The 13035-nt window shown below is 36.8% G+C and overlaps 1 protein-coding gene across 1 annotated transcript; it reads left to right on the top strand.

The window, feature by feature from the left end:
* Positions 1–859: 859 nt before the first annotated feature.
* ZNF770 (zinc finger protein 770) lies at positions 860–3052 on the top strand. Its single transcript, XM_009572786.1, has one exon. It carries the CDS (start codon positions 860–862, stop codon positions 3050–3052), a length of 2193 nt encoding a protein of 730 aa, XP_009571081.1.
* Positions 3053–13035: the final 9983 nt, after the last annotated feature.

Below are 13035 nucleotides of genomic sequence, written 5' to 3'. Positions count from 1 at the left end.
GTTAGGTATCACAACTGATATTCTAGCTCAGTGGTGAGATAGTGAACATAGCCTGTGTTCATCCTTGTTTTGGGGAGTGCCCTCGTTCTGGTCGTAGTCTATGGTTAGTGTGTTGCTCTTGCTGACTGGTTCTGGTGTTTGCTGTTTTGAGATAAAGCAAAAATGATTACTGTTTCTTCTGGATACAGTTGGTAAGATGCAGAAATGTGAATAGTAACTTTGTACTTAGTTTCAATGTATTGTTAACTTCTACTTCTCACTAACACTGCATTCATTTAATTTTTATTTCTGAAGCCCAAGAATCCCGAGTTCTTATCTTTCTCTCATCTTCATAAACATTGTATCTGGGATTTAGAATTAGTGCTGTAGGGGAGAAATTTATTACAGTAAGTTTTTGTGTGGTTTTTTTTAAGAATATTTGTATATAACAAATATCATAATGTAGCTGAACTGTATATTATTTGGAAGTAACATGCAAGACTAAACAATACCTGTTTACAGCACAGATGACTTAATTTGTTTGTTTCTTCTGGAAAGTAGTCTAGTTTTTCCGTATCATGTAACATAACAAGTGATTACTCTGTTATGAGGAAAACATTTTAAGCGAAGTTAAATCAGGAGTATTCTAATCTAGATGCTTTTGGTCTTTTATGTAGAAAACAAGAAAATTTCAGGCAATTAATATAGACTAAAATAATACTCTCTCTCTTATTTTAGGGACCTGTGGGATTTAAGAATATCTCTCCTAAGAAAATTTGCTGCTTCTACAGCCTTCCATCTTAGTGTGCAATTGATGATTTCACTTGAAATACCTATCTGAAGAAACTAACAGTAGGCAAGGTGTAATTGCTTTTTAAAAATGTTAAAAGTTCAGCAGTGTGTAACAGCTGACAGGATACCTAAGAAAAAGCCATATATTTGTAACATTTGCTATAAACAGTTTGAAACTCCATCAAAATTAGCGAGGCATTATCTGATACATACTGGTCAAAAGCCATTTGAATGTCATGTGTGCCATAAAACATTTAGGCAGCTAGTCCACCTGGAGAGGCATCAGTTAACCCATAATCTGCCTTTTAAGTGTATTGTTTGTCATAGAAACTTCAAAAACTTAATCACTTTCTTAAAGCATCAGCAGCTTCATAATGAAAATTATCAGAATGGTACCAAACAAGCAAAAAACTCTGTGAATTTTGAGCAAGACAGGGTGACTTATGGCATATTTCGATGTTCTATGTGCTGGAAATCTTTTACAACTGAAGAGAGGTGGATGCTGCATCAGTGCCTGAAGGCAGATCATCTACGTGGTACCAGAAGGAGAAAGAAAACTCACGCTTGTGAATCGTGTAACAAGACATTTCCATCAAGATCTAAGCTAGAAAGACACTTCCTTATTCACACTGGCCAGAAACCTTTTAAGTGTTCTTCGTGTGGTAAATCTTTCAGACAGTCAACACACTTGAAAATCCATCAGCTCACACACACAGAAGAAAGGCCTTTTCAGTGCTGTTTTTGTCAGAAGGGGTTTAAAATACAGAGCAAACTCATGAAGCACAAACAGCTCCATGCCAGAAATAAGACTTTCCCCAATATTTTATACAAAGCAAAGACTCTTAAATATCCCAGGTCACAGAACCTGTTGGAAGGAAAGAGGGATAGTTTTGAGAATACTGACACTTATGAGTCGCAGGAGAATGACCCACATGATGTTCACTCAATTTATATTGTACCCTTTCAGTGCCCAGCATGTGAGCAGTGTTTTGAAACAGAGCAGGTTCTAAATTTGCACAAATGTTGTTATCTGAGAGATGGCAAAAGTTCAAATAATGGTACAACAGCATGCAGCCACACAGTCAGCATGAAAAATAAATTCCTGATGAAGCTGAAGCATACTGGAGGAAAGGCAACAGATTTTTCTTTGACTGACAGAAAAAAAATAAAATCAGGTCACTTTAAAAGTCCTGACCTGGTTGCAGCTAGAGATCAGCGTTCTGATCAGCGTGCTTCCACTAAACCTTTCAAGGATTGCCATAGCAAGCTTGACATGCACAAGGCACTTAGTAATCGGATGAAAAGAACGTTTGTTGTGCCATTACCTTGGCAAGAGCACCCGCAACCTCACGACTTTGGAATTAATTTAAAAGGTATGCTTACTGGTGAAAGCATGTTAAACATCGATGATTCAATGCATAATAAAGATGATGCTTTTTATGGTTCATCAAATGATGGTTTCTTTGATAATCCAGAAGTACTTCACTGTGCTTTTTCAGCTTCTGCTAAAAATATACGTAACAGACACAAAGTGTGTAAATGTGACAGATGTGAAAAAATCTTTCCATCGTCATCCAAACTTCAAAGACACTATCTTACACACACGGGACAGAAGCCCTTTGGCTGTAATGTTTGTGGAAAGACATTTAGGCAGTCAGCTCACTTAAAAAGACATCAGCTCACCCATACTGAAAAGACACTGTATAAAAGCCCTGTTTGCCAGGTAGAATTTGAAAACCTGAACAAACTTTTCAATCATCAGGGAAATCACATTGAATTTAAGTCTTCTCAGCCTGTGGGTTGTTCGGGTTATTCTCAAACACCTTCACAGGCATCTGGCTTTGAAGAATTTGAGCTGATTCAGTCAAACCAAGCAGCTGAAATCAAAGTTGAAATCGAGTCAGGGGACTTTGTTCTTGACACCAGCAGTAGAAACACACAGCCTTATTTGTGTAGTAAATTGCTGGAAACAGAGCAAAGCTGTTGCAGCAATTGGCATGATTCTTCTGAAGGTACTGAAAAAAGTGAAGTTGTTAACAAATTGTATCAATGCAGTATCTGCTTTAAAACTTTTAAATCGCCTTCTAAGCTTGAAAGACATTACCTAATGCATGCTGGACAGAAGCCATTTGAATGTTTAGTTTGTGGTAAAAATTTCAGACAGTCCCCACATTTGAAAAGACATCACCTTATTCACTTTAAAGAGAGCTTAAAGCTGAGTTCCACTGAGCAACAACTGAAGAATATATTGTTTTTATCAAAACGGGATAATGCCCTATGAAATTATGTATTAGAATTTCTGGTTGCGTAATTATTAAAAAGCTGATGTTAGACCGAACAATTGACTGAAGGGGATTATCTTTTTCTGTTATGGAGATGAGCTGGTGAAGAGTTAATTTACTGTCTTCAGAACTATCTACTTGATATAATTTGTGATGAATGTGAGAAGATGTTTAAAACAAAAAAAAAATGCAACAAAAAAACCACTTTGCATTTCTTTTCCTAAATTAATTTATAAATACAAATTCTTACTGTATTAAGTGTTGCAGCAATCTGCAGTGCTCCATGAATCAGGTATTTTAAAAGTTACACTTTTTACCATACAGTATTTTATGACATTATGCTGTCCAATGATAATTATCAGAAAAGTAAAGATACAAAGGTAATTTCCAGAATACAGAAGAATCATCCTTTTACTTTCTTCTGGCTCCCTGTATGTGCAAACAAAGGACACTTGCTGTATTTATTTCATACTTTTAAAAAAAAGTAAGTTATTTTTAGATAAAAGATGCAAAAAAGAAGAAAGTAGAAAAAGGAGGAAAAGTTCTATGAGAAAAAATGTTGATGTGACATTCTAGAACAGTTAATAGAAAAAATTTAACTGCTTTGTAATGTGCTGGGAGATCTATGGATGAGGAATTAGATCTTTTCCCTTTTCATGATAAAATATAAGTAGACAATGCTAAAATAGCAGGGTTTATAATCAATTAATCCATTGAACCGCTTCATTATCTCCACTTCTGTGTATATCCCTTTCCTTTTCTAGCCAATTCATACAATACTGAACTATTTTTGTGCAAGAGGACAAGAAATTATCATTAATACTACAAACAGACTTACTATGTGTTCAGTTTCCTTTCCTTCTAGTGTACATATTGCACCAGTAAAAGAAATGTTCTCTGAGATGTGATAACAACTCAGACAAGCAGTTTTGTCAGGAATTCATGTTCTCGTTACATTAAATATGAGAGACTGAAAATTACTTTTAGCTCAAATTAAGTAATTCCGATTTTGTATTAATAGAATCTGTAGTTTCTAGTAAGTAGAGAGCTTTGCCCATTTTGCCTGTGGGGCTGGCAAAAAGTGTAAGTGCAGTGGAGCTTTATTCATTATGAACAAGAACGAAGTTTGTTTTTTTTTTTCTTCTGCAAAAACTACCTTTTAGGATACTTTCCTTTGTCATACAACTTCTGAATAGTTGAAACCTGAAGTTTTTAATCCTATTTCTAAATGAACGTATCTGTAAGATACATGGCATTCTTTTCACTATTTAAATAGATCCATATTTATTTAAGTAAAATGGTTTTGATTTTGGTTTTTTTACATTACTGAAGTGCTTTATCTAGGTTTTGCTGTGGCATGAGCTTTGTAGTATTTGGTATAAATGAAGTGAAGGGAGTTTTTATTTTATTTTCGTACATGTTATTCTTTCCCATTTTCAGAGAGAATAAAACCAGGAAAGATACTCAGAAACAGTCTGTAGTTACTATGATTTTTGTATGACAGATTAATTCAGTACGTTAATAATGACTATAGTTATATATTGAGATTTTTTCTCCCTATGTGAATTGTTTCATATTGAAAGACAGAATACTGTATAAAATGTTTTGAAAGTGTATTGTAGAGCTCTTTTAAAATACTTGTAATAAACTATTTTATTTATGTTGTACTTTTATTGTATACTTTATGTGCAAATCAGAGTTTTGAAACTACATAACATTCAATACGCAGAAAAGTTTAAGACTACATATCAAAATAACTAAATTTGCATGTTAGAACAATAGGTTTTGTCTCATATTTTCTGTTATAAAATAGAAATATGTTTAAAGACAGTAAGATCTTAAGGAGTCAGTAATTTTAAAAAATGCTATGTTTGAGACTAACGTTCAGAGAACACTAAACTTGGTATGTTTTGAAAATATAAATTTGAGTAAAACGAGGGGAAGGTAATACAGAAAGCTACTTTTCAGGGATGAATAGACATATGTGGGAAGTGTTACTGTCCGATTAGTTTGGAAACTAATGCAATCTTTGGGCTCCATGGCATTTCAGAAGGGCAGAAAGAGCCACTTTCTTTGTCTGGCGCTCAACCCCTTTATGAAAAGTTTTGTGTCAGTATAAATTCACAATTTTAGGGGGATTATAGCATAAACTAGCTAGAAAGGCGTAAAGCGGTTTCTAAGAGTCAGGAGAAAAAAATCTAAGGTTGAAATCCTGTCTTTTTTGAAGTTAACAGTAAAATTCTCGAAGTACCTTTGAGAATTTGAGCTAGAATGGTTTTCCCAGTGTTAACAATACACTTTGTGATGTTCATTAGTATGTTAGTCATTTTCCAAAACGCTTCAAGGCAAGTTCAAGCCATCAGTCTTTGAAGTATCTTTGGTGGCAGAGACATTGCCTGTGGTTTTGTTAGAATGACCTGATGGCTAATAGTAATAATCTCATAGTACTGAAGTAGTGGATTTTTTTAAGACTATATGCAGAACCAAAGCATATTGTAAACAGGAAAACAGTGGGTCCTCCTCTGTTAATATTGAGCTCCCCCAAGGAGAACTTCTCAAACTGCTTGGATTCAGCTTTGAGGTAGTTCTATGTGGAATAAAAGAAAGGTCAAATATTTTAAAACAAGCAGAAAAAGGTAAAAGGGATTTTTTTAAAGACAAAGAATTTAAAATGCAATACTAAATTCACTGGAACTGCAGTACTAACTGATCACATCGTCCATTTTCTATCTAGGAAATGTTGCTATGGATAACTTCAAAATGTTTATGATTTTGATTGCTGTGCTATCCTTGCAATGCTTGCAGAAAGTCAAAACTTGCAAAATATATATATACGTATTCCTATATATGTCTAGGGAAAAATTCAGAAAGGAAAAAAAGCCATCATAAACCACAGAAAAACTGTTTAATCACTTTTGTCGCTGCTTCTCACTGAGTGTTTGGTTTCTTACTTGTCTGTGATCTGCTCTCACTATTATAACAAGAAAAGTTAGTGAGGCAAATGAGAGACAAACACAAAAGAAACTTAATTGAAGTTAATGAGACCTTAGGCTTCAAATTGAGATGCTGGATCTAACATTTAGTTTTCCTGGCTGCCTTCTAGTATAAATGTAAAACTCTGAAAGTCATAATCTCGCAACAGTAGCTCACTGGAGTAACACTTAGATAAGTACAGCTGGATGACTCTTAAATCAATAAAGACTATGGATTCGGTTCTTCTAATGGCCCCTTGTAATAATGTTGAAAATGCCTAGATCTCCTAAATAACTAAAGGGGTCACGGTTCATATTCCTAGCACAAGGTTTTGTGGATTTTTAAATTGCAAGTTTTAACTTAATAGCCTAGTTTTATGGTCTGATGGCTATGGATGAGATGTGTCTGAGAGGCAGTTATCATAAGGAAAAATGAAATTGCAGAAGTGACTTTTCTATGCTCTCGTATACCTTATTTTCTCCAGGTTGAGCAAATTAATTGTACTTCTTCATATAATGACTAGTTCTGTCAAGCAGCTTTTAAATAGCACTTTTTTTAGCATCTGTTAAAAAAGTGAATCTTCGAAGTCCATGCAAGTGAAGGAGAAATCAGCCTTAGCCAACAAAATCACTCACAAGTAGAATTGATCATTTCCTTGCTCAGAAACTGCCGTTCTAACATGAAAGTGTCATTATGTCTGCCTTGAGTTATCACAAGTCTTTGAATGCTGTTTTACTTGTGTACTCTGCCATTCCAGTTCCTGTCTGCTTCCTGGTTATGCTAATGTGTGACTTGATTCTGCTATACACCTGACATAGTTTGGATATGCCGCAGAAATTTTCCTTCTTCACTGGAATTCCTCCAGTGTCCCTGGTCCCAATTTGTATGGATCTGTGAAACCCCATGTGTGACTTACGGAGAGTCATGGAGCTGGTTGTTGCATGTGTGCTGCCGTGGCATGCAAAATGGTGCCTGAGGATGTGAGTGCCTGAGAATGTGAGAAGCTGACGGGCTATGATGTAGACTGACCTGTCATTCTCCACTGAAAGTGGTCTGGATATGTAGGGTAGTAAGAGCATGTGGAAATGGTGGCTATCCAGCTTCTTCGCCTATGGCTGCTTCACTGGATGTGGCACTGGAATGTGCCTTGCTGACATAGTGAAGGAGGGGAATACAGAGAATTATGTGGCCACTGCTATATAAAAAAGTAAAATTCTATTCCTAAGCTAAAGAAACCAATTACACATGCTGTCTCCCATTTGTACTGCTAATCCACTGCACTCAATTTCTATTGACATCAAGGAAAACACTATCTTCCTGCTATGCAAATTTGTGCATTTTTTTAGAGAGTATAAATTTTAATGCTTAGTACGTGTTTGCAGAAATAGCTTGCTGAGCTACAGAAACTCAGATGATTTCCTCAATTTTTACTTTATTTTGATTGTAAGAGGATCCTAAAAATACAGCTGAGCAGACAGATTCCTGTTAGTGACAGTGCAGTCCTACTAAACTGAGTAGAAATCTGCTAAGCCATCTAGACACCTCAAGTGTCTCAGTCAATTTGAGGATAATTTTTAAGATCGAAACATATTATGATTTTTTCAGGACATTGAGAGCAACCTCGGATTAGTATGTTGGCAACCTTGTTTGCCATAGTGCACTTTATCTTGTATTTTATACTCTGGGTCTTAATAATAGCAGGTACTTGGGTAGTGAGAATAGCTTCATAAGAATTCCCTCAGGCATCAAATAGCGTGTCTGATGCTAGTGCAATTAGCAGAGGAAAAATGTCCATTTGCCAATAAGCTAAAATGATTTGTTGTGTAATATTTTAGTTTATATCACAGTAGAAGGCTTTTTTCAGAAAAAGAAATTAAAAGTTAATAAATTATTTTTCAGTATTACACCAGTGTGAATTTTGCTGTTTTCAGTAGGTGTTCTGTTTTATTGCCACATTATCCTCTCTTAAAATCCTTGCATGCTAATAGAAATGTCTACCAAAAGTCTAGAAAATACAGAGAAAGGCAGGGATGAAAGCTTTAGGAAACTGGAGCTAGCTCTCAGCATTTTAGAATTGTTCTATAAGCATAAGCATAAGTTTTATGCTGCATATTAGATATGCTTCCATTTTGTCTGCGATCTGTATTTTTTTCTGTATCGTGAGAAAGGGTATGTGATCAAGAATCTACTTTTACAATGATTCTGCAAATAGACTCAGCTTTCTGTAACATTTCTCATGCTAGCACTAGCAGAAAGGAAATATTTGCCTTAGAATCTCATTTCAGTGACAAAGGCCTCATGTTCCTCTATCAAACAGATTTATCTCACATTAATTTTTTGCCCCATAGAAATTTTATCACGTAACTGCCTCCCACAGGATTTCTAGCAAATATTTCTAGAGCTTTACTGGCCATTGGTCTCGTATGTTCATACCACTGTTCTGCTCCAGTTGGTAGGAACCTAGCTAACAGTCTCAAGAGAATTAGAATAGCCCAGAGTCTGCTCTAACTTGAGCTGTTACCCAAATGTGTGCCCAGCAACAGAAAGCTAAGAATGACATAAATTCCCGTATTTCCCCACCTCCTTCACTAGAGGCACTGCTTGCTATTCTGGGATATAAAAGCAGCTGGGTTGCTGAATTAACCATATTTTTCTCTAGTCATGAGCTCAGAATTTCCATTGAAGTTACTGTAAGTTTTGCACAAAAATCAAGGGCAGTACATTGGCCAGAACGTGTGCTAAATAAATATTTATACACAAATCAGAATGCTACTGACGGCTTCTTTACACTTTAAAATTCTAAATATTTTAAGAAGCATCTGTTACTAAACTGAGGCATCATTTTTGAAAGTACCCATATTTACTGAGTGGAAGTACACATATTTACTGAGTGAGTACCCATATTTAATGAGATGAACACAGTGACAAACTCTTGGACTAGAAGAATGCACATAAATAAAATAGTAAAAGCAATATGATGTGATTGAATTAAAATTATAATGAACAGACTGAACGTTTAGTTTATGTGAATATTAACTACTATGAAGGATAAACTATAATCAAAGGAATAACCCCTATTATTGTGCCTAAACTTTTTACATGTTGAAAGATTCCTCTGACCTTTTTTGAGAGGTTTTTCCAAATTTTATTTACCTGAAAGCAGATTAAATCAATGCTGCTTGTATCAGTTCAACAGGAAGAAACACAGGAGGTTTCTGGTCCTCTTTGAATAATGTACGTATTATTCCATTCCGCATTCCTTTCAAAAACTTACTTCATATCAGTTTGCAAGTAATATTTCAAAATGCTGCATATTCATAGTCACTTTCCTTTGGTTAGAAGAAAAGATGTATGTGCAAGTTTGTACATATACATGATGAAACTTGAAATTCTCATGTTTGGAGCTTTGTTTCAGAGCTTTTCAGAGGGATGCCTCTCAAAAAAACTTTTCGTTCCTGTGTAAAAGTCAACAAGTTAGAGATAAAAGCTGATTTTAAACAGATGCAGTCTCCTAAGCTTTACAGCCTCGCTTCACAAAAAGCCTATCCAACATATGGCTTAATGTCGCTAGGGCTGGGATTCATCTGCCCGAAGCTAAGGTATTCAGTGTGCAGTTAGGTGCTTCCCCAAAGCTAAGCTTAGGCATTCAGTATAATACAATTATATTAGACCAGAGAACAAATTCCTGCACACCCGTGAGATGCACCTCAGCTATCTAGGCCTCCATCCTGGGAAGCACAGTTCTATTAAAAATCACCTGGACCACCTCGATATTTTTAAGTCTTGAAGTTGTGCACAGGGAAAGCACAATTCAGCCATCTCCCTCTAGGACTTGGGTGTCTTTGACTTTCTGCATACAAATGAACTTGCTGTCAGAACAATCACAGCTCACTTTTGAAAAAAGTAATGTAGACTTCCCTTTGCCTCTGAGCAACGTACCACACGGTCCAAGAAAAAGTAAAAGTATTCAGCATACATAGAAAAGTATAAAAACTACCATTGTAAGCAGAAGTACAGCCACATTCAACGATTTTGGAAGGAAGAAGAGGCCCCTGCACCTCCATCAAAGAAGTAATGCAGTCTCAACAGCCTTGACCATGCCCTGGAGCTTTAGGCCTAGCTTGAACTTGTACTGGTGGACCAGGAGGAAAACAACCCCTGGGTGGGAAAGCGTGGAGCAGCATGACAATGCTGCCAGTGAGCTGCTTTTTTTTTTAGCTGCCAGCATGCCCTTGACTATGAGGAAATAGAGTCCCCATCCAGGCAAGAAGGTTTCGATAACTTCAATTCTGTCTTATGTTAGAGGAATCTCTGCCACCCCTGCTCCCCCGGCGACTGGGAGCTCAGGCGATTGTAGAGTTGTGGTAGCAGCCACCGCATCATTCCAGATCAGAGCCAGGAGAAACTGCTGCTGCTCTACTGCAATGACCAGGCTGCAGCACATGGGGAATTGTCTGTCCCTAACACAATGCTTGCTTGGAGGAGGACAAGTCAGCGGATGCCTGTTCATAATTCTGAAGGAACCTGATGACTGGAATGGGTAAGGTAATGCCATTTTGCAACCTGAGGGCAGTGCTGGTCTATGTTACCTGCTCTGGAACAAAGCTTTCCCACCAGAGTTTACATAGGTGCAACATGGTATCCATACTGAGTCTGCATCTCTCAGTGCAGGGTTTATTTATGTCTAAGAAGCTGAAAGATAAAAGATTCAAAGGATAAATATCTGTATTTGTGTCAAAGAGAAACAATAAAAAGTGAAGCAACTTTTATATTAGAAGTATGTAGCTGCTGAATCTAGTTTCACTGGTCATGTCTCACTGAAGACTCTAAAACAATAACAAACCTTAAAATCAATTAATATTAGAAATCCTTGCAGATTAATTGTTTGGGGTTTTCATTGCTAGAAGTTAATCATTTCTGTGACTCTAGTTAGAACCTAAAATAACCTAAAAGGTAAACAGCACAGAACATAGAATCCGCCTGTGATGATTATCACTAGATACTTCCTGACCCAGTGATACTGTATTCAGGAGAGTATCATTGCAATAAAAGCAATGGCCAGCTTATTGGCTGTATAGTTTACAAGGAAGAGTAGAAAAGCATATTTTTCCTGGCTACAATAATATAGAAGGGCAAGCATCCAAAACAGGAAGAGCTAATTAAGCAAGAAAGCAGCATTGAATATAAATTGACCAGGACTGTATGCAGGCTGGAAATGAGTAATAGTCTTGAAAACTGCATCTACTCAAATGTGTGACTTTTTAAATAATACATGTCTTCATGAATGAATTAACAGATTTTTGAAGAGAAAGAAGATTTGATTTTCTTGACGTGTTAAGTCAATGACTACAGAAAGATGGAGAACTTCACAGAAGGCTGTGGGGATGACGGGGTGCAGGGTTTTATTTTTCCCCTGACTGAAAAACAGTTTGGGGTGGAAAGTGACAGACGTGCCTCCACTCTGGGGGAAAGCGAGCTTAGCCTTCAAGAGACCAGTCTTAATAGACAGTTGTGAGCTGGGCTGAGAGTCGCAGATGAGGACATAGGTACAACAGTGGGTGTCATTGTGCCTGGTCTCACCACAACTCCTCTTTAAAGGTTCAGCTGCTTTTGAGTCTTGAAAGCGATGCATTTTGCCAATGCACTAATTTATGCTTTTGCCATTCGTTTGTAGTCCTACTGTCGCAGCACTCTGTAACTAAACAATAGCCCCTATCGGGAAACACTTAATGCATTATTTATAGGGAGGAGATCTTTATCACTTTATTTGACATTGCCACTGAGGGATGTAATCACAATGCCTAACATTAGGCATCTAATATTAGTTTCCAATATCAGAAGTTCCTTCAGAAAATGAGTCAGAGCACTTTAATTAGTTCTGATGTGCCCTCTGGCAGGACCTCTGTCACCACATTGACTGTAGGGAGGTTTAATACAACTAACCTCCTCACTGGGACACCCAAATGCCAAAAGTTAAGTAAACATGGATTCCTCCTTGAGTTTTCATAGTTTTGATGCCATACGGAAATTTGTGGATTGTGACACGACTGATGATCTATCATAAAACAGAGGTCAGAAGGTCTAAGTTAGCCTTGCAAAGCTGTTCTAGAAGATTTACCAACCCAAGTCCAAAATCTATTTGCCTACCTACTTTTTGGCATGGTAATAGTTCTGAAAAAATGTCATCTTGTGGGTGATACTTGAGCATGTGATTAGAAATCCAAGAACATCAATTACTGTCACCTCTGATCTCAAGAAATCATTATAGCCTCTCCTAGGTGTCCCACGCTGTCTTAAACACAAGTAAAACTTTTGCCTCCCATCTGAAAGTCAATTTTAGAAGCTTTCCTATTTTCATCCTATATTTATGGGTAATGAACTTACATTCCTTTGTCCTTTTTCATCACTGATTCGTAGCTTCAATAGTTCCTTCCCTTCCTGCCATTTACCCACTTAGTCTACTTATGGATAGTAAAAGTACTCTTTTCCTTTTTTGCCAAACTGACAAGCTGTTACATTTCTACTTGTTCTGATACATGCAAATATAAGCTAGCTGATTTCTGAAGTGGCCAACTACAGAAGAAGCTAACTGTGGAAGATAATACTGCCTACAGTGTCCTCCCAGACTTACCAGCTAAGGTGCAGCAACATGCTAACATGGCTCAGCCAGCCAGCTCAGAGCTCAGGTAAATTTTACTCATATTTTCCACACCTGTCCATGGATGCAAGTGCTAGCAGTTGTACCAAGTGACGGAGAAAGGGCAAATGTAATCACCCCTTTTGGCGTCTGCATAGATTTCGATAAGCCTACGTCAATCATGAAGCTGCAACCTCTAGGTCAATTAAATTGAAGCATCTTAATTTGCTGATTTTTATCACAATTTAAATGTCAAACGGGGTACATTGGTTTAAGTGTGTTTTAATTGCTTTGCATTTGCATATTTTCATCAAATACAGATCTCTCTAAAGGCTCCAATCCCTAGACAAGACAGTGCTCAATCTTTGTTAT

This window comes from Fulmarus glacialis, unplaced genomic scaffold (assembly GCF_000690835.1).
Source record: "Fulmarus glacialis isolate BGI_N327 unplaced genomic scaffold, ASM69083v1 scaffold49642, whole genome shotgun sequence".
NCBI classification, from domain to species: domain Eukaryota; kingdom Metazoa; phylum Chordata; class Aves; order Procellariiformes; family Procellariidae; genus Fulmarus; species Fulmarus glacialis.
Note: the sequence above shows the minus strand (reverse complement) of the source record. Positions and strands in the feature narration are given on the sequence as shown.